General features: G+C 37.2%; 2 protein-coding genes across 7 annotated transcripts in view; one reads left to right on the top strand and one right to left on the bottom strand.

Moving 5' to 3' along the window:
* Window positions 1-3,274, bottom strand: part of zc3h18 (zinc finger CCCH-type containing 18) — a 50,205-nt gene extending 46,931 nt beyond the window's left edge. For 2 of the 6 annotated variants that reach the window (XM_028003769.1, XM_028003740.1), the window contains exons 1-2: window positions 3,074-3,273; window positions 165-1,075 (exon numbers count right to left, since the gene is read on the bottom strand). In XM_028003769.1, coding sequence (XP_027859570.1) covers window positions 165-1,061 — 897 coding nt within the window. In that variant the 5' untranslated portion in view covers window positions 1,062-1,075; window positions 3,074-3,273. Of the gene's footprint in view, window positions 1-164; window positions 1,076-2,813 lie in introns of all 6 variants that reach the window. The other 4 variants (XM_028003776.1, XM_028003758.1, XM_028003764.1 and 1 more) reach the window with 4 other exon arrangements.
* A 5,716-nt stretch (window positions 3,275-8,990) lies between these two features.
* Window positions 8,991-23,008, top strand: part of trhr2 (thyrotropin releasing hormone receptor 2) — a 39,580-nt gene continuing 25,562 nt past the window's right edge. The window contains exons 1-3 of the mRNA XM_028003867.1: window positions 8,991-9,155; window positions 15,790-16,519; window positions 22,625-22,757. Coding sequence (XP_027859668.1) covers window positions 16,137-16,519; window positions 22,625-22,757 — 516 coding nt within the window. The 5' untranslated portion in view covers window positions 8,991-9,155; window positions 15,790-16,136. The remainder of the gene's footprint in view (window positions 9,156-15,789; window positions 16,520-22,624; window positions 22,758-23,008) is intronic.

The raw sequence follows: 23,008 nt of genomic DNA on the forward strand, positions 1-23,008 counted from the left end.
ACGCCACCACGGGACGCCCGTGTAGTAATATTATTAATAAAAGTAATTTTTTCCCCAAAGAGTTACTCACGTTTATGTAACAAGTTACTATCCTTGCCTATTCATCTGTAATCCAAAGCTCTAGCCCTTCAGCAGACATAAGCAATCGAACTACGATCACTTACATCAATCTCTCCTTCGTCGATCTCTCCATCGTCTTCGTCTTTCTTCCGGTCTCTGAACGAATCTCTCCGGAGTCTCTCTGTCCCTTTGGAGCTTTCCGGCCTCTTGGACTCGTTGTCCGCTGGAGAAGGAGGAAGAATCGGCTTCTTCTCCCTTTTCTTATTGTTCTTCTCTTCGCTCGCCTCCTCATCCTCCTCTCCTCCCTCCGCCTTCGCATCCTCCTCATCCTCCTCCTCATCCTGAGCAGGAAGCTGTTCTTCCGGGACTTCCTCGTCGTAGTCCAGTTCGTGTTCGTCCAGCTCCCGGGATACAGAGGCTGAATCCTCCTTCATCTCCCTCACCAGAACCGCTCTCCTCTCTTCGGCTCTTTGCAGTACCTCCTCTTCAGCCCTGGTTTTATCTTCATCACGCTCTGCTGAGGCGTCCTCCCTGTAGTCGCCGTACCCTTCGTCACCGCCGTCCTCCTCAGACTCGGCACGCTCCTTGCTCTGGTCTGGCTCCAGGTCCGGAGACTGCGGCGTGTCCAGAACTCCGTCCTCTTCCTCACCCAACCTTCGCCCTTTTGGATCATCTTCATCACCATCCATAAACACAATGGTTTCATCCTCCAACCCCATCCTCGACCCCTCAACAGGCTCCTCGTCCTCCGGATCAGAGACGAAGTCAGGGACAACCTCGTCCTCCAGGTCCAATCTTCCTCCTCGATCTTCATACTCTTCTTCCTCATCATCTTCCTCCTCAATCAGGCCTCCATTGTCCTCGTCCTGGAGCAACTCGCTGTCTGAGAGGACGCCGCAAGCCTCGTCATCGTCGGGAGAGCGCAGCAGCTCACTGTCGGAAAGGCCCTTCTCCTCCTCTGGAGACTGAGGGGACTGCGTGGGGCTTTCAGGCGTATCCATGGTGGATGTTTCTGCCGGAGGAGGAAAGCGTGAATCAATGAGTCATACATTCACAGACTCCACGCAACAAAAGGAAAAACAGCGATCAGCCAGAACATCACATCTAGTGACGCACTGATACACTTTTTTCATTTCCAATACGGATATCTGAGGTATAGTACAGAAAAACAAACCGTAATTTGACTTAAGACTAGAGGTGGACCAATCAGATATTAATATCTGTATCAATCTCAATACTGAAGATAAAGATTGTGTATCGGTGAGAATGTGCCCGATATATGCAACAATCCGATATTGACCTGTATTTTTTCTGAATTTTGAAAAATGTCCTAGATTGGATATCTGTGACAATGTGATCTATAATGGCAGATCTATTCAGTCTAATTCTATTATCTTTGCTCTGAGCAACATCATGCTTTATTTATTTTACATTTTATTTAAAAAGAAGCTCTTGTTTGATTTCCCCAGTCTGCAGGCAGTTTGTATCTACCAAAAATATATTTTGATAGTATTGATATTCTATGGCAATGTACACTAAAATGTGGCAACATTTTACATTTTGTAGTGTCTCTCTTACACCTGACACCTTTTTTGTGCATTTAGCAAATAGAAATAATTGTGGTCATTCTAACTAAACTGAAACAAGATACATTTTTGTCTGATTTAACTCCAGACAGTGAGGAAATTTTTTTTCATCATCTTTATCTGATTCCAACTGTAAACAATGTTTTTCAAATTTATGCTTTTAATCAAACATTAGATTGCACTTTATTACAAAACTCTGCAGCTTTTATGTAGAAATCAAGCACTTTCTAAACCTTGAAAACACCCACTTGAAATTCAAGAAATTTCAAGCACCCATATTGTATGTTGTGCTGAACATACAACTTTCAGGATTTAAAATATCTGCTGCTAACTGCACCACACCTGCAGGGTTCTGGTTATAGCCACGCCTGTTTTGGCCACAAAAGTCGTAAATCAGAAATTCAGTGATCATTCTGTCCTGATTAATGATCTTGAAATAATGGAAAAAGTAGATCTGAGATACTAGAATAACTTGGTCAGATTATCTCTGGGAAGTTTCCATCTTCCACCAGTCAGGACCTGAAAAGCATACAGAAAAGACATGAAATGCCCTGCTGGTTCTGATAAAACAAAATGGTGTCAATAGTTTGTTTCATACCATTTAAGGTTTCAAAAGGTTATGAAAAACCTTGAATGTTTTAAATGTTCAACCCAAAGCAAGAGCATGATAACTCTTGAGTCCTGCATGTGCATCTTCTGCTCATTAGAGATAAAACAATACAATATGGACCACAACATTTCTGTGGAAGATACATAGAACCTTGAAACCAAATTTCATTGATAATATTAAAAATTCGTGGCACATTCTGTATAATAAACATCAGATAGCAATGATGTTATGGCTGATCAGTGTTTCATAAGTTGCTCTAATTTAACATTTTTATATAACAAGCTATGGCTAAGCTAAAAAAAAAACCAAATTGGAGCTTTATAAATATCAATCTGATTACATCATACATGACGAAAAAACGTCTTTTTTGGAAAATTACAGCAAATAGAAAGATGAGCTTCATGAAGGACCGCTCCCGGCTTACCAGCTCAGATTTACAGAATCTGGTTTACCACCTCGACCCTCACATGGACCTCCTACTTTACCGAATCAAACATTTTTATTGCTGTGAATGCTACACATTATCTCCTGCAGCGAAAACAAGCGGTAACACTTACAATAGCTGCTGGTCAAGCTATCTTAGGCCCAGAACCTGGCGACGAACAGAGAGAAGACTAACCGAACCCGAACTGCCCGGGTCGAACCGCGAACTTCTTCCACGGCTAGAAACATGAAACCGGTCGAGCTTAAAGACTTAGTTACGAACTTTGTCTCGGTTTAGCCGCGCAACGCTCGCCATCTTTGCGTTGACAATGTAGCATAACTGAAGCTAAGCTAAAGGCTAACGGCTAACTAACAGCATTTTTTTTTCATTCACCTTGCCGACCCGGAGCTCTTTACTGACAGCACTGCAGCGATACCGACAGCCCCCTCCCACTGATACCGAAGTAACGGCCTACGGTCAGTTTGTTCACGGTTTAACTTCAGCCGCTGCGGCGGAGAAAATAAATGAGCCCGCACCGTGCAGCACCAGCGGCCATTAGCTTAGCGTCATCCACAGACGACAGAGCGGAGCGGGAGAAGGGGAGGAGTCAGACTTAGCTGGATGACAGGAAGGGCTGATCTGAGATCAGTTCATTCAACACGACAGCAGCCAAAGGTCAGCGGACAAAATCTGATCAACGATCAGTTATTATATTATATTATATTATATTATATTATATTATATTATATTTAGACTTTGGTAATAAGTGCCAAAAGGTTACTGGAGTAACCTTTTGGAAAAATGTTTACTTTTATATTTACTACACTGTATCTATTACTTTTACTTGAGTAATTTTATTATGAACCTAGATGAGCAGAGTACTCAAAAATTGTACTCAAGTAAGAGTAGCACTACTTCAACATATTTGTACTCAAGTAAACGCAAAAAGTAGCCGTCCAAAAAATTACTCTAGAGTCACAAAGTATTTTGCATTTTTAAATAATTTAATATTTAAAAATTACATAATGAGGCTGACCAAAATATAAAATTAAATGGCAATTTTGTTATTTTAAGGATAACGTTACTGTAGGTAATAAATGGTAACAAAATATGGCAAAAGAAAATTTTCCAGATCAGTTTCTTTCAATAAAAGAATAAAAGAAATTGGAATTTGGAATTTTTTTTCTTTTGGCATATTTTGTAATGAAGTTATTCATATAAATTATTTTCATTTTGGTTTTTAAAAAGTATCAAAATTTCCACATAATTTCATATTTTGGTCAAATATTGATTGATTAATGTTTTGATCAGTTACTAAGTACCTAAGTAGCCTTTTTACCAATTCCTTTTTTTTACTCTTGAAGTAATTCTACCCAACCCACCTCTGATTATATTTAAGCTATAATTATGCTATGTACTTTTAAGAGTAGATGTATATGCTATTTTTTTACCTTCTTTTTACTTGTACTTGCTTAATGAAGTTCCCACAATGAACAGAATTGAACTGTAACTAAGTTGTTATAAATATGAACTGTAGATCAAATATTCAATATCCACCATTCAATCTGGACAGAAGAGATTTGTTTAAAGTAACTGTAAAAACTAAACAGTACTTTAAACTGTTTAGTTTAAAATAACTAAACAGTATAATAGTGGTAACTGTTTTGCAATAATTTTTTTTTCTGAATTCACATTTAAGGAATCTTTAGAATAGTTGCTTCTTTTGTTTTCTGCCACTAGGTGGCAGTAACGACTTTAAACCAAAGTAAACGTTTTAAATTGCACTCGGAGATTAAATTTGTCTATGATTTCGAAATATTTCAAACCTTTGAGACAAACTGGGGTAATGATGAATTATAGTACAATCAATATATGAAGTAAGGGATGAAATAAAACATTTTTGCCTAAGTATTCTCGAGAATAGATCAATTAAAACCTCATGAGATTAGCTCCACATGAAAGGGAAAACATAAGTTGCTTAAGGTTATAATTTATTTTCTGTTTTAATTAATCAATTAATCTTTTCCTTATTGACACATATAATGTGTCAAATTCATCTAAGGAGACTGTTTTAGATTTTAAGGCTAAACTTTTTTCACAGAACCTTATCTAAAGAGTTTATGAAGAGTAATTTACAAGGCAAACCACACAAATTTAAGCCTAAATAATTTAATCCTGTTAGTGCTGAAATGGTTAATTGTGATTATTGAAATAATTGCCAACCAAGTTAGTGATTGATTAATCACTAAATTAATCAATCACTCCAGACTCCAGAAGACGATTTGCTGAGAAAACAACAAACTCAAGGCAGAAAGTAATCCGAAATTGTACAAGAAATAAATACATTTTGGATTTAAGATGAAAAACTTTCTTTGTTTGTGATTATGTAATGTTTTAGTTCACCCGGTTCAAGTTATGTAAATAAAATAAAGTATTAAGCAACTTTTACTATCCAGTTCTTAATTAAAACAAAAAAATGTAAACAGATTCATCCTAAATTGTATTGATGTTAAGAAAAGACTGAACTTTCCACATTAGAAGCATTTTTTGATACAAATGGTCATCTGCACACCAAGGGAATGCTATATTATTGATTTTAGGCAACCAAATGTTTTTCTTTTTTAAATTGTTTATTTGTATTTCTTAAAGCAAATAAGAGATGCAAATATTTTTTGCACATTCAGCTGATTTTTAAATGAAAAATCTGCAGAATGTGCAGATAAACAGCGAATTTCTTCAGAAATACATCTCTTCAGTTTTAATAAAAATAAAAAAGTCATCCTCGTGTTCTCTCAACATGTCCTTAATGACAACCACTGCTTTACATATTAATAGCATTTTCTGTACATTTGCAATAATTTGTCATAATAACAATAACTTCTACACCTTGACAGAAGTACAGCAAATGAAATGTGTCCTACATTCAGAACAGACTCATATCTATGCCGCCGCCCGCTTTTGGAGCTAAAAGTTCCCGCTTGGCATATGTGGAATATCTGCAGCCTGGGCTAATGCATCTCTGTTTACGTCTGAATGGCAGGCGACCTGCGGTGATGCATTTCAGGAGAAACGGACACTGGATGGCTTCTCACATTTCTGACTTTTGGGATTGCAGCCACACTCATTATTCTTCCCTCCCCTGCAGGGCCCTGTCAACTGTTTAACACATCAGTCATTAATAATGGAGGCCACTGGGGGGAAAGTTAAAGGCCCAAATCATTTCTTCCTACTGTACATTTGCGTGCCTGCTCTGCTCGGTCATCGGTCATTCCTCAGTTTCCATCGCTTGCCTCAGGGCACCTGCTGGGTAACCGTAAAGAAAAGCCAAACTATCAGCTGAAAACATCAAAAGTAAACACAGGAAAGTTCTGAGTAATAGATTTTCCTCTTTGTGTGGTGTCCATTTTGTCCTAAAATGGATGTTTTGACAGCAGTTCAGGAGCTCAGTGGAAACATACTGGAGAAGATTAATGCGGGAAATCAACTTAACTTTACTCTGATGTATATTTGATACTCAGACACTGTGTGTGAACCGGAGAAAGCAGCTCTTCAAGCAGATTGTTGAGATAATTCCTGCTCCAAGGTGACCTATTATCCTTCCTTTTCCTTTAGCGTAGGATAGGTCTACAGTCTATACAAAACATATTCATTACATTTTTGCACAAATTTATTTTTAGATAATATTTTAGTCTGCTCAGTTTTGCCTATTTAACATCAAAATCAATGTTTACACTTGCACGTTAGAAAGGCTACACAAAGATGTGCAATTATGCAACTGTACATCTTTGAAAAATAGAAGTAGAGCCTCCTGCACAACCAACAAGAATGCAGAGAGTGGTTTCTGGATGGTAAGTTAAGAACAAAACACTTGTCTTTTCCAGCAGCCATTGTGCAGCAAATACAGCGGTAAAACCAGCTGATTAAATGTGCTGGAGCTCCACTTTGGTTGCTAGGTATTGAGGCTGGGTTTGGCTTGGGCAACGGTGCAGCATCCTCTGTTACTTAACAATCATGAAATTTCTCATTTTCCAGAGACCAAAAAGCCTTAAAAAAACATTAGTGCCAAAAAATGTCTGGGTGTTTGTACTGTTAGGTGATGCAAACAGTTGATCAATCGTACAACCGTACATCTTTGAAAAGCAGAAGTAGGGCCTCCTGCACAACCAACAAGAATGCAGCGACTGGTTTCTGGATGATAAATGAACACCAAAACAACTGTTGCCATTGTACAGTGCATACTGTGGTAAAACCAGGTGGCCAAACATCCTGGAGCCGGGCTTGAGTTGCTAGGTAACGACGCAGTGCCAGTTCATTGTGACTTAACGATCAGGTGGGTTTTGAAACACTTCATTTTCCAGACACCAAGAAAACATTAACATATTGTCAAAAAACAGCTTGGTTTTTTTTGTGGTTGTTTTTAGAAATCATAGAGATCCAAATGGACATACAAAAACCTGCAAAAAGGGAATTTTACGTAATAGGTCCACTTTAATTATCTCATGTCTGATGTTGTGTTTGACAGATGGAACACCATGGGCAGTGTCTGGCAGCAGCTGGTACCACATAATTTAGACATAACAACCCTCTTTTGGCTGAATCCTGAGGCTGGATGTTGTTCCAAACTTTCTGAATGGATGATAAAAGTGATGGTGTTCAACTTGGACCATATGTCGGGATTTAACGGAAGAAATACGTAGTACCGGGTTCAACACTAGAACAAGTCAGCTCCTGATCTCACTCTCATTTCTGTATTCCTTCTCAGTTTTTTTTCTAAAATCTTTCAAATTTGTGTTGATCAATAATTCTATGCCAAACAGAGATTTAAAGAAAAGTAGCAACAGCAAAGAAACTGGATCAGGAGAGCTAGCTAACAACTGAGGGCTAAGTCACACATAGCTGCATATTTGGGAAAACAAATACATTTTTATGCATTTTGGCCTTCCATACACACATTTATTGTGACAAATTGTGAAAATATTTTTCAAGAGTAGTCATGCATTCACAGACATAAAGTTGCCCACAAAAAAAGTAATAAATAGTTTTTATCGTCACTTTTGTCATTATCACAATAGTATCAGGAAATATCGTGATAAAACTTTAAATCCATGTTGTCCAACTCTTGTAAAAAAACAAAAAAAGACCAAGTGGAAATTAAAACAACCTCCCCACCCCTCCTTATTTGTGTTTGTACGTGTACATGGAATATCGGAGATTCTGCGACAAACAATGCGCCAATATATTCACATACTTGCCTTGACACGATTCTCAATCGATATAGTTTTGCGTTATAAACTTTATATTCTAATACAATATTTAAAAGTAGTTCTGTCCACACAAACGAATCTCCTGGCGCCATGTTTCACTCCTAACAGGAAGTCGTGGTTGTTTTGAAGCAATCTGATTGGCTGAAATAGTTTTTTGCTTTGCGCTACACTGCCCCCTATGGGTTTGGCATGGTTAAACAACGCTCAGGTGCTGATTTGAAAACTTTTCTGAAGCCAATACAAGTACAATAATATTTTTTTTAACATGTAGTGGGGATTATTTTATAAGACCTGTTCAAACTTATTTTAATTCATCTAAGCTTAATTTATTGTAGTTGAACTTAATGTATTTTGTTTTACTTTATCTCATGTTAGCTTAGCATATTCTTTTAGCCCAATTTAGGTTGTTTAAGGTTTTGTAGTTTACCGTAACTTATTTTTCTGGATTTAGTTTAAGTTATCGCAGCAAACAGAGAAAAATGGCTCTTTTTTAAAATGTCAAATCAAATTTTTGTAAAAGACATAAATTTATAACACCATTCATCTGCTGGAGAGAGTTTTTCAATTTTGACACTTGTGTTTGCGAAGTGTCTAATCCCTGATTTTAAATGTCACTGGTAATTGTTCCAACCGTGCAAAAGCAGATAACAAATTGCAAGATTGATTTTAAAAGGTCAGTGTATTTTATTTAAATTGTTTTTATAGTGGGTGGTAGAGTTGTACAGTTGGTAGCACTTGAAGTGAGAAGATTCTGGGTTTAGATATTATTTGTTTTACTGTTAAACAATTGAATATTTCCATGTCTTTCAAATTTTTAACAGTGTTTTGTTCTTATGTTATTATTCTATTTGTTATTATTCTTATTGTTATTATTAGTCATTACTGTTTTGATAAATGCAACAAAAAACGTATGCTTTTATTTTGAAGGCACCAGCTCTGTCTCCTGTGTGTGTGTGTGTGTGAGGAGGCGAGTGAGAGAGAGAGAGAGAGAGAGAGAGAGAGAGAGTGTGTGTGTCAGCCCCACAGCCAGTAGTAGCGCCACTCTGTGTGTTCACATCATGTAGACAACAGTTGAAGCATGGCTTTGCCGCGGAGCGCGCCGTAAACAGCGGCTGACGCACTCCAACAGTCCGGACAAATTAATCTGGAGGGTAAAAACGGGATTAAAAGAGAATTATGGACGAATCACAGAGGATGGGAACACTGATCAGGTGAGTTTACTCTAATCTCCTGGCAGAATAATTAAAAGTTTGTACTGTCAGGTACATTTGGAGAAAGAAAAACTTTTATTTTCTTCTGATTTTCTAAAATGAGGAACGTTTTCATATTTCTGTGTTGTAATTTCAGATAATTTAATCACTTTAAATTCCACAATGAATCAGTTGTATTTCAACTGTTGCTCTGTTGCCCCATTTATTATTATTATTATTATTCCATTAATGCTTATTGAGCCAAATGGACCAAACAGCGAGCCTGCAGCTGCTTGACTGTCACTCACTGATCAATGCAGCAGCTGCAGGTTCAGAAATCTTTCGTCTTTTACTTTGTTCCTCCTCCTTCTGGTTGCTGTATTAAAACACGGTAGGCATGGACACAACCTGAAACCAGATTCTGTTGGAAAAAGTAGTTCTGTCCAGTATTTTGTACGATGGAAAAAATTCGTGTTTTTTTTTTCTGCATCGTTTTAGCAAATAAAACTGAGAAGTGGAAAAGAAAATAGGATGCTAAAATTTATCAAATTTACCTTAGTCGGACATTAGCAAAATAAATAAATTTTTAAAAATCCGCTTTAAGCACCGGACCTGTATTTTAGAAATATTTCTAAAATTTTCTAAAATACATGATGTATTTTAATGTTTGCAGTAAACATTATTTAAATGTTTTCTGCAAAAATTATACTTTTATTGTTGGTTAAACTGAGCGATTTCCACCTGAATTCAATACAAACACGATTTGTTCTGGATAAATGTCCTGGCATATCAGTATTTCCCGATGTGAACAGACTAGTTTTATTGCGTTTATTTTATATTTTTTGGATTATTTTAAAGCATTTATTTGAAGCCAACTCGGCATTTTGTCTGAGTAAATATGATTCCAGCTTTCAGCTTCAAATAGAAGCTGAATTTATTGTTTGTTGTGATGTAAAATAACTGTTTCAATAAATGTAACTGGGATATCACCAGCAGAACAACAAATGTAACAAACACACACTGTACTCAGTTGATTACATATTCAGTATCTGTTTCTTAAAATCTATTACTGAGAATGAAAAAGTTAGATTAAAACGAGGAGCAACTTCCTCTATAATTGGTAAAATCAGTCAAGCAGGTAACTGTTTCCACTGGCTGTACAATTGCGCAAATTGGAATTATGAAAATAAATGTGCATAATGGAAATAGCCAACTTTAAAAAAGCCTTCTAGCTTTTTGATGGGATGAGGTGTTTTTTTTGGCTGTATCAAAAAGTGATCAATAACCGGATGTTACTGCTGGCGGAAAAGACGAAGACGACAACAGGAAGTGGTTGGAGTATGATGGCGCCGCATGTTTTTTAATGCCTTGTCCCCTGAACAAACATATTCATTTGTGATTTTAACTGTGTTTCTTATTTATTTTTGAAACACCGCAATTGAAAAATTTTGTTTTTTCAACATTAGTGGAATATCGACAAAGTTTTGCGCACATTTGTTATGGAATAGTGTTTGTTTATTTCAAAATAAATAAAGAAATAAAATTCCAGTTTGAAAGAAGAACAACAAAATGTGTTGCTTGCTGTTTGGATAAATATATAGAGGAATTAGCACTCAGGTGGCGCTGATGGAATGTGTGTCAACACATTGCCAAAGTTTAAAGACATCAGAATGACATCACTGTTGGTGCCAGTAGACAAGAAAAAGCTGTAAGCGCAACTATCTGTCCCAGAAAAAAAAAATTTAACAAGTGGAAAATATTTAGGCCAGCAGCCAATCCTCCTGGAAGTGGACGACTCAGCAGATTCACAACAAGGTCAGAGCATGAAATGCACAAACCGTCTCAGACTCTGCAGGTCGAATGTAACATTTATTACAGCATAATTAGAAAATATCTGAATAAGTTATTTGAAGAAGAAGATGAATAGTTTAGGTGCATCTTAATGAAAGTAAAGATGTTTGATCATAATTCTCAGCGCCATGTTGGAGAAAACCAAACATATCAGCAAGAACTTCCTCCTGCGAGGCCAAATGTGAGGCAATTTGTACGATAGATGACCTGTGGTCCAAACTAGGCCAACAACAGGACAGTGATCAAAAACACAGCAGGATAAGGAATGAAAAAGAAGAGAACCAATTCAATTCAGTTTATTCATATTAGCTCTAATTCAAAACTTATCATCGCAAAACACTTTTCAAAAAGTCATCCTCGGTCTAACCCCAGCATATTTATCCACTCTCCTACAAAGAACTGTCAGTTTTCGTTCTCTTCGCTCCAATAACATTATTCTTCTGCATGTCCCACGCTTTCGAACTGAAAAAGGGAAGCAGGCATTCAGTGTTTGGCCCCCACAGTGTGGAATCAGTTGCAGTCTGAACTTAAGATGTCGGAAATGATTTCACTGGACTTATTTCGAGCAGTTCTTAAAGATAGGCAACAAGATTCTATGAAACAGTGTCATTGTTTTTAAATTGTTTTTATTGTTTTATACTTGTGCATATGTATTAATTGTTTTTATCTTGTAACCAGGTTGCTATGTATTGCAAATTTTTTGCTCAGGTCCCTCTTGAAAATGAGATCTAGATCTCAACGGGGTTTACCTGATTAAATAAAAAATAAAGGAAAATCCTGGATATCAATCGGAGCAGTAAGCTCAATTTAGTCACATTCATTATTATTATTGACAAAATTTACATTTTGAACGTGTTTGTACTTCTATTTGGGTTTCAATTGCTTCTAAAAACAACACAAGAACAAAAATATATATATTTTTTTGGCAATAAGTTAATGATTTTTGGTGTCTGAAAAAAGGAGACATTTCAAAAAACTTAGATAGTTTAAGTCTGGCAACCTCAGCTGAGCCCAGCTTCGTTACCTGGCAACCCAAGCAGAATTCCAGCACATGTGGTCAGCTAGCTTTACCTCTGTACAATGACTGCTGGAAAAGACAGGTGTTTTGTTTTCAACTAACTATCCAGAAACCAGTCTCTGCATTCTTGTTGGTTGTGGAGGAGGCTCCACTTCTGCTTTTCAAAGATGTACGGTTGTATAATTGTGCATTTGTTTGTAGCCACTGTTGCTTGTAAGCTTGAGTAGGGGCGGTTGTGCCAAGCAGCAGATTATTAAGATTTAAAGTGACAGGATGCCCCAAAGCATCTCACTCCAAAAGGAGCTGAAAATAGGCAGAACCGATCAGACTAAAATCTCACTATCTAGTGTGGATGCGAGGAGTGGCCATATTGAAACACGAAGTCCGCCTTACAAGTTGTAACTTAGGGTAGTCTCAGTTTCTCAGTGGGAAATTTACGACGCCATATTAGAGTCAATTTGGACTGAATAAGAAAGGAGAAGTAGATTTCCGCCAAAAATCTCAGGGATTTTGAGATTAATCTCAGAAATTTTTGAGAAAAAACGTGGACATTTCTGAATTTCTTTTGCAACTCAAACATTTCCAAGTTTTTCTAGAAAATTTCTGAGATTTATCAGAAAATTTCTGAGGTTTTTCTAGCAAATTTCTACATTTTTTGGTGAAAATTGACTGTACACCATCATAGAAATGCAATTTCGGAGGGCATTCCAGTTAATTTTTCCCACTTTGACATCTGAATTTCCCACTTTGACGTCAGAATAGAACTGGAATGTAGTTTTGTTAAAACAGCAGAACGTCTCATAAAGGTTTGTCTCCATTTTCCTCCTGAGAAATGACCTACAAATGCTTTCCGTCCCCTGAGACACAAACAGGCAGATTTCTGCTAGCAGGACATTTGTTGCCTTTGTTTAACAGGCTGTAACTGTGATGCTGCTGCTTTTTAAAATCTGATACTTAAAAAAAAGCACAAATGAACCATGCAGATGAAAATCCCTCTCATCACTGAATCCCAAAATCCTTCGAGCGTCATAAAAATGTTAATTTCAGGTCTGTTATTTTCTCACTTTGAATAGTCATCAGTGCTAGTGAAGCATGCAGCAACGGGAGCCAATCAGAGTTCCTGACGCCTCGCCGTTTGCCAAATGTGCCTGTTGACCAGAAACTCTGAGGAAATCACTTCTTGTGCATGTGTAATGGAACAGAGAGTGGCTGCAGTCTGATTGACGGCACAATAGTGGAACTAGATTACTTTTCATTTTGAATCCACCTCAATTTATTAGAGGCAGCCATCGGGAAGCTGCCGTTCGCTGTGTGTGTGTGTGTGTGTGTGTGTGTGCGCTCCCATTCTGAGAGATAAGTAAAACGAGCAATCGGGAACGTCGCAGAGTTTCAAAGTGTTGCATGCTGTGTTAATCAGCTTTCAGCAGAATAAAACCCCTAAAAAAACCGCTACGCTTCTTTAAAATGTAAAAACACTTTGTCCTCCAGGAACACGAAAGCCTTTTCAAGCTCTTAAAAGTGTGAAAAGTGTCTTTAATCAGATTCCTCTCCTGCTATGCAGGATTTATTTTGAGATGTGGCTGTAACATTATCAGAAATGCACTAGGAGGCATCAGAAGTGCATTAGGGAAAATAATTTGCTTTTCTTTGTTTCATCAGGTTGTCATGTCGAAAGGGTCTTAATGCACTCGTGAAGTGTTTTAATGCTTTGAGTGCAGTATTTTAGGAGCCTGAAAGGTAGATTTGAATATTGCTTTTAATAAGGATCCATTGTGGATCTCATTAGAGCTGGCTGCAGCTCTGACTTTTATGGGACTCTGGTTAGCTTTCTTTAAGTAACACTATCAGGCACTTTAACGACACATTTATCCATAATAAGATATGAAAAGAGTCATGCATGTTGCAGTCTTTCATACATTGTGACACCTTCCTATTAGCTGCAGTTTTTGCTCTGAAAGCTGTTGCCTCTGGAAGCATTGAGCGTGCTCAAATAGCTGCACTTAACCTCATGCATCAGACATTTCCGCTGTAATTAAGTAAAATTCTTCCTTTCTGCTGAGAGTTTTTCCTTTGTTAAGACCACACAGCTGACCTCCACACAGCCAGCGGTTGTAAATATTAATAAGCCTTCTTTTTTTTAAAAGGACTTCCCTCCGATTGTGCTGCAGCAATTTTCCACAAAGCTGGCCTTCCGTGAGTCCATTAGAGGACTTCCCTGAAGAGATAAACAGACTCAGACCATTGGAAGGTTTTCCAGCACTTAGGGATAAATCATATCAGCAACTGTATCAGTAAAATGTTGCAGAAGAATGAACGCATGAATAATCCATGCCAAGAAGATGGCCTGAAATGTCTTTTTTTGATGAAGGCTGGTTGGTGTTTTCATGGATTCTGGACCTAAGATTTGAGGCTTCGTAACTTGGTGACGTTACCTGACAATGCTTTGAAATAAAAACCCAACCAAGCACCCAACCTTTATGAGTTTTATTTTGGGTTGTTACTGGATGCTGCACAAGTGGGTGAATGAACAGGTAGGAACCAACTGTAAAAACAAGGAAGTTCAGATACTGGATAAGACAAAAGAGTAACATTAGAAACCAACAATGATGAGCTAACACGCTAATAGCAGAATTATTAGTGAATTAGCTAATAATATTAACAGTTGAATAAAGTTTGATATCTGTGTTGAAGTTTTGGTTATCGATGGTAAAGAATTTGTCAAATAGCTAGACGTTTATAATCATGCTTTTATTTTGAAGAATGCTGATTTATTTATGTTTTGTATATAATTTATATTTTGTGTATATAAATAAATGTGGTTCGTAATGATAGACCATCACGAACTCCATACTAGTAAGTGGCGGTAATGTTACTAAAAGTTTGTTGCCAACTGCCAGTAAATTCAAGAAGAAGAAGAAGAAGAAGAAGACCTCTTATGAAGCATTTCGATTTCCTTTCTTTGCGTTCTCCACCCACGATGCGTTGCAGCAAATTATGTTTATTATTTAGGATGTTTTCTGAAGAGCTGTCAGGTCAGGAGTTTCACATGTGGACAGTGTAAACATTGAAATAAAAACCTTTTCTCTATGAATATGAGCTTGGTCCAGTTGTTGCTGGTAGAAAACTGGAGGGAAGATGACAAAAAATATTACAAAGTTAGTCTAATTCATTTTTAGTCAAATTTTTAAAAATCATATTTATTAGAATCATACAATCTAATCTGTGTTTCAGTTATAAAATATTGGGTAAAATAATTTATCAATAATTGGCTGCCAGTTGAATTCATCAAGCTGCTTAGCTCTTTAAGCAAGCATAGCGTAGCCAACTAACACCAAAAGATATGAGGCAGCATTTATGATGAGAAGATAATAAAAGTTGACGCATTTTCCTGAAAATTATGATTTGTGTGTTTTGGTTGTGGATGCAGAAGATGATCCTGAGTTTCAGCTTCTCCTAAAACAGAAGTTTTAAAACCCTGGACATCTAGTTAGATAAATGGAGAACCAAGGATCAGATATTTAGAAAATTTCTTCCAAAGTCTAATTAGTTATTTGGTTTTCTGTTTATGTGTTTACTTAAACTTAGTGTTATACCGTACAAAGCTTTGACTTGAAGTTTTTGTATTAGGAACCCAAGAAAATTAAAGATTTTTGAGAGAAAGTTGACGTTTTTACTGTCTATATCCAAAGGTGTGATAAAGGTGGTTTGAATTTCACGTTGAAGGAAGTGAAACCTTTGGACTGCTTTGGTAATAATAAGGTATGTTTCCCTTTTTCACTTTTTCAGCCTGCAAAAAGTCTCTGGTATGGAGAAGATGCTAACTGGGAGTAAAGGGAATCGGTATTCATGCAGCCTGGTGGCTGTTTTCAGGTAACTGAGGTGTGTTTGGAAGTGTTGGGATAAATCCAGCTTTCTTACTAAATCATATAGAAAACCAGAGGAATCCTAGAAAACAAGGACTGATCTGGACTCAGGATAAACCAGTCGCTAGTTAAACCTTTCTAAAACCTGCTACATGAGAAGAAGTTATCCAAATGAAGAAGAAGAAAACATGGCAGCAGGTTGGGGGTCACAACTTTTACTACCCGATTCAGATTAAATGAGCATCGCCGTCAGTTACCAAACACGCAGACATGACCCACAACCTCAGCTCCAGAATTGACACGCCGACCAACATCTCCCTGAGCGCCGCCGTCGCCGTCTCCGACTCGCTGGAGTACAAGACGATCTCGGTGTTCCTGGTGCTGCTGGTGTGCTGCGTTGGCATCGTGGGGAACATCATGGTGGTCCTCGTGGTCGTCACCACGCGCCACATGAGGACGCCCACCAACTGCTACCTGGTGAGCCTGGCCATAGCCGACCTGACGGTGCTGGTGGCGGCAGGGCTGCCCAACGTATCCGACAGCCTGACGGGCACCTGGATCTACGGGAATGTCGGGTGTCTGGGCATCACCTACCTGCAGTACCTGGGGATCAATGTGTCCTCGTGCTCCATCACTGCTTTCACCGTGGAGAGGTGAGAGAGATGCTTATTTTTTTAATGTAGAACAAGTGGTTGGTTTGTGTACTTTACATTGTGGATAGAAACAATCAGAGTTGGGTAGTAACTAGTAACATTTACTCAGTTACATTTACTTGCCTAATTTTATTTTTTAAAATGTACTTTTAAAAGTATTTTTACTGCACTGTACTTTTTACTTTTACTTGAGTAATTTTATTATGAAGTATTTCTACTCTTAGTTGTGTAAAATGTCCAGATTCTCTTCCCACTGAATGAAAAACAAACATGATTTAACCCAAAATTCATCAGACACAGACACACACCTGCAGTTTTGTTAAAGTTTCAGTTCTCTTGCCTCATGGCAGGGGGCGCTCATGATCCCAGACATTGTGACTCCACAACTGCAGAGTAAGAGACAGTAGCCATGGAGCTAGCCATGGAGCAGCTGCGCTGATACAGAGCGTGAGAAAGAAGTGGTTTTGAGTTGTATTTTAACGGTTTCTCCCTTTGCTGTGAAGCACGAAATTAATAACATCTTGTTGTTGCGCAACACCCCCCCCCTCCTTTCTGTCTCTACTCTCTCACTCTCGTACTTCCTCTTCTGAGAGGGGAGATGTGCTACCAGCTCTCCGTCTAACGGGTACGTTGAGTTTCCTAAATCTGCTGGGATTTACCCTGTCCAGAACTGAAGTAAACTCTGTTTAAGCTGGTTTCGAGAAACGATTCGCCTGGTTATCTGACGGCCTACATCCAGGTGTCCCACCCTTCTTCCCCCTGTGAATTAGCCAGACTGAGCAGCCTACAGCCAACTAGTTTCACAGAGCACACCTGTTAACGGTCGCTCGTTCTCTATTTTACAACTTGCATTTGTTATTGAACCAGGTAGGTTTTAGTAACTCGGGCGAGTCCCAAGGATGATGTTTTAAATATGGGCTACCAGCAACCTAAAAACATTTTCCACCTCTTCCTCTCCAGAATCAAACATCATAGCTATTTTACAACCATCAAAGAACTTTAAGGTGGCTCATTAACTGAATGTCCACAGCATCTTTTAGATTTTCTTTATGCTAAATATTTTATTAGTAAGGCATTTTTGCAAGGGTCAGTACAGCTTAATTCAGTAGCAGAAATAATCAAATAAGTAAAATCAATCATCTAGTCTATCTTTCCCTACTGCTGATACTGAGTACTAAAAAAGGGAACCTTTGAGAGAGACGGACGGAGCCTGGCGCCTCGAACCCCAGACCTGGCACGACGACGAAGAAGGTGCTGCAGCAGGAGGAAGACGCCGATCGATGAAGGCCAGGATCTCCGCAGGTCTGATGAGCCTCCTCTCCGCATGGATGCTGAGGTCACACAGGACTTGGTGCTGGCAGGAAAAAAGGCACCAGTTCTTCTTCTTTGTCTTTGCCTTTGTCTTCATCTTTGTCTTTGGGGTCAGAACCCAGCCGATGAGAGAAGTGCGATTCGAAGCCACAGGTTGCAGGGCTGACGGGTTGGTCTCCATGAGCAGGACAGTCTTCGTCTCTGTGGCCCCGGCTCTTCTTCAGCTGCAGAGTTCTTTGTCCATCTCTTGGCTCGAAGCTGCCCGGAGGATCCAACGAACGGTTCCTCTTTTGCACCCACCTTATATAGGGTTTATCCACCCTTTTGGTGCGTTTGCATTGGCTGTCTGCTTAGACAGATGATCTCATATCCATCACTGTCTTAAGAGACATCATGTCATGATGTCTGTGCTAATGTCTCAGGGTTGCTCAACCTCCTGTGTCTGTTGCCTGCACGACATTTTCTAAATAAAGCATTGATCATCTCTGCTCCCCTGTTAGTTCCCCTTTTTCCCTTCCTTTCACCTTTCACCTACCATCTACCTCCAACATATCAGTGATGTTTAATTGCAGTTACACCTTTTTACACCATTTCAAGTTTAATGTCAAAATCACATTTATATCACATTTATTTTCTTTAGCTTCTCTGATTTAGCATTCATTTATAATTTTATAACCATAATTTATATCACATTTATTTTCTTCAGCTTCTCTGATTTAGCATTCATTTATGATTTTATAACCATAACTTATTAATTATACTTATTATGATCTTAATGTGAGTTATTACAGATGTTTTCTGAAAAGAAACCAAGAATAATACATGATTCTAATTATTTACTACTAAAGTTACAGTTACTTGTTTTTCTTGTAAGTGTTCCCACAAATATAAGTGTAAGTATTATTACAAGTAAACCAATATTCATATAAGTATTTTACTTTGAATCTTATCCAATTACTAATAATGTTTAGATTTCATTCTTTAAAACTTTACCTTTAAACTAAGGAATAGTCTCAGCTATTTTTATAAATCTGCAGGCTGGAAACTTCCTCTTTTTCCAGGAAACCTGCTTTTCTTGTTTCATGAATCTCTCTGACTGACTATGATTTCTTATGATTAGATGGAAAAAAGTAGAATTAAAGCAAAGTTTGCATGAGACAAAAACAACACACACAACCAGATTTATTTTATTGACACTTAAGTCTACTGTTGGGCCCTGATGTCACTTGAGTGATTCATTTTAAAGATAACTTTATTTATTATTACTGTTAAACTAAAATCTCCAGCATGGGGAAGTGGGATGAGCTCGGATTTTCTTGACACCCCCTCCACGAGGTCAGACCTTTCACATGCTGGGAGTCCATCACCCTCCTGCAGTTCGCCGTCCTCATCCCCTGGAAAGAGAAGAGGTTCGTCTGGGATGTGAAGATGCAGATTCTTCATCCTCAGTTGTCACAGAGGGCTCAGTGTAGTCATCAAAACTCCACTTCTCTTGACAATCTACATGTCCAAGTTTGATTGAGTTAACGGAGTTATTCTGCGGCAGCAGCGCGGCTCTTTTTGCCCTCCTGCGTTGTCCGCATGCGCGAAATTTCCTTACGTAAACAATAACATGCAGGGGGTCTATATTTGTAAAACTGATTATGATTAAGTTAGTGCCTCACCAGCTATGAACCTCGCCACACGTCACTGGTTATTATGTAATTAATCTATTTGTATGAATAATTTACGTTCGTAAAATACCAAAGATTTCCACCTAAATGATTGATCATTTTATCAGTCAGTACTTGAGTAGATTTTTTTATACCAAATGCTTCTTTACTTTTACTTGAATAATTTTATTATGAAGTATCGCTAGCAGGAGAAGTGGCAAAAGACAAAAGAGAAATCTTACAACTGCTAAAATCTGACACCACTCCGTTTTGTTTGCATTTTGTGAAGAAGCTCAGTGTCTTTTTCTGAGGTCTTTGAGTCATTTCCTTCAGTGGTCCTTTGTGCAGCGCCCCCACAGGAGAGGAGGGGAACAGCTGTTTCAAAGGGTTTGGTTGGTTTGACACCAGACTTCGGTAGCAATTAGTTACATTTACTTGAGTAACCTATTTGAAAGAAATTTACTTTTAGGAGTGATTTTACTACGCTGTACTTTTTACTTTTACTTGAGTAATTTTATTATGAAGTATTTCTTCTCTTACTTCAGTAAAATTTCTGGATTTTCTATCCACTGAATGAGAAACAAACATGATTTAACCCAAAATTCATCAGACACAGACACAAACCTGCTGTTTTTGTTAAAGTTTCATAAGTTTTTTTATTTAAATAAACTGATTTTTTTAAACTTGATTTTGTTATTTTTTGTTACTTATGTGAATTATTGTCATTTTAGTCCTTAAAATACCAGAATTTCCACTTAACTTTAAAATTTAGTTCGCCAGATGATGTAATTGTTAAATATTAATTGATTAATAATTTGATCACTTCAGTAAAAATATGATGAAGTAGTGGTACTCTTACTGGAATATAATTTTTGGGCATTATGCAATGCAACAATGCGATCGCCCGCAGATGAGACAAATGAAGTGGATACTCTGCACGGCGTGATAAATGTCAGGTTCTGAGTTATGGAAGATAAAAACAGGAGGTGTTCAGGTCGATGGCACTCAGCAGACCAGTGGCACTTTAATCATGAGAACTCAAACTGAGCGAGAGTTCAAAGGGACACGCAGTGAAATTATCTCTTCTGATCCATTTAGCTGCAGTAACTTTTCTACATTGTAGTGAGTTAATATTGAAATGAGGCTTTTTTAAATGTGTATTTATGACTTGATGGTTTTTAGGAAAATTGATTTTGGATAATAATTACGGTCACACTGTTATTGTTGTAGTCTAATAATAATAAAAGTTATTTATATGATGAAGGTTTGGACTCAAAAAGACATCAAATGGCAGGCTGGTATTATTTTCTGCTTTTTGAAGCAAGGAGGTTATGTAGAGTATTTCTGAGCAGTCAGTGTCTTCCCTCTAATGTAAAGACGTTGACGTTGACTTTCTCTCTAAAGACTTGACTTTTGGTTGAACAATATGAAAACTCATTATGGTTGTTTGCCTTATAATTACAAAATAACACTTTCAGATCTTCTTAAAAATCATTTCCTGTTTGTCTGATTTAAATATTTGACATTTATGGGTTTTGCTATTTTTCTTTGAGCTACAGATGTGGACTTGTGTTATATACTGTAATTTTTTCCAAAATAATTCACCTCATCTGAGCCATAATATTTGGTTGAAATGTCCTGAGGAAGATATTTAATAAACATTCATGTGATTATGTTGCAGCTCACTATCCTTCACTTTAACGTAGTGATGGATTTGATTTCGTAACGTTCTGCGACGCGGCGTTTCAGGGATGCCAGATGGCGTGCATCCGATGAGAAAATGTTTGTTTTATTTCATCAGAGACCCGACATCTAACTTCACAGAGCTGAGTGTTGACTTTTATTATTAATTAATTTATTTTAATGTTAATATAAGAACAACAACAATGATAAATAGCAGCAAAATGTTTATTTTTATTATTATCATGATTAATTTTCTTTAGGACATGAATTGCTTACATAAAATAAATACAGTAAAAACTATTATGATTGGTAGTGACAGTTGTATCAGTTTTATTTATTTATGTCTTAAAAATAAAGAAATAAAAATACATAAATAAGAAATAAATCAAACTAAAATAAATAATAAATAAATAAATGACAAATAAACATGTATATAATATTTAGGTAATTATTTTTATCATCATTACTTTACTATTGCGGCATAAATAGTAAAGTTATTTACTTATTAATAATAATATATTATTATTTCATGATATATTATATAATACATAATATGTATATATATTTTCACCTATACTGTATGTACGATTATTTTGTTAATAATAATAATAATAATAATAATAATAATATCTATAATTGCTTCATTATTATGACAAAAAGAGCAAAGTTTTGTACTTGTTAATAATCATAATGCAATACTATATACAGTATATATACAGTATACAGTATACATATATTTATATATATATATATATATATATATATATATATATATATATATATATATATATATATATATACATACTTAGTCATCTTCTGTAAAAAAAAAATTAAACAATATTATTATTATTATTATTATAGCTTTTATCTTTTGTTTTCTGGTTTGTTGTTTTATTTTGTTGCCTAACTTTTTCTCATTAAACTTTTAAAGCTGTATAATTCAGTCTTTGTGTTTTTGCGTACTTTCTCCCACATCCTGTTAAATAAGACACTTATGATCCTGTTTCGACTCAAAATCTTTTTTTTTTCTCTCATCCTATATCAGTGTAAGCTCTCAACCTCAGCGCTTTTATTTTTAGACACCCAGTCCAGACACTCCCATCAGGTTGTGTTTTTAATAACAGAGTGTGGATCTGCTGAGGGGGCTTCCATGGAGAACCTGAGAAATGATTAAACCATGAATCCCCTCACATACATCCAATCCCAATCCGTATTCCCGCCTCTCTGTGCTGCCGGGGCTCAAGGGATTAAAGAGAAGCACCTCGTAATGATGTGACCTCTGTGCGCAGTTTCAGTTTTAACGCCACCTGTGTGTTCGAACAATGAAAGAAAAGGCTTCCGAACAGCACTCTGACTCTGCTGCATTAATGGCTGAGTGGCGTCTACTTTACTGGAATAAAATGAGTAAAAAACCTGAACCTGCACATGTTTTGACCTTGTATTTACTCCTCACCTGCAGGTACATTGCTATCTGCCATCCCATCAAGGCTCAGACGGTGTGCACGGTGTCGCGTGCCAAACGGATCATAACGGGCGTCTGGATCTTCACCTGCGTCTACTGCATGCTGTGGTTCTTCTTGGTGGACATTCAGGTTAGCAAATACTAGAAAATATTTGATTTTCTAACAATTTTTGCAGCTCTGATTGGTAGGGATGAGCAAATTTAATTTGTGGTACTACTGTGACAACAATAAAAGTGATTATAGCTATTTATTACAGATTTTTTAGGTAATTTTATAATCGTGTTTGCATGGCAAACATGGCATAGACCCTCAAACGGAAAATTTTCTCTTTAAAACCATTCCCATGTGTCGTTTTGCATTTTCAAGTTTGAATTAGATTA

Source organism: Xiphophorus couchianus, chromosome 2 (assembly GCF_001444195.1).
Source record: "Xiphophorus couchianus chromosome 2, X_couchianus-1.0, whole genome shotgun sequence".
In the NCBI taxonomy this organism is placed as follows: Eukaryota; Metazoa; Chordata; class Actinopteri; order Cyprinodontiformes; family Poeciliidae; genus Xiphophorus; species Xiphophorus couchianus.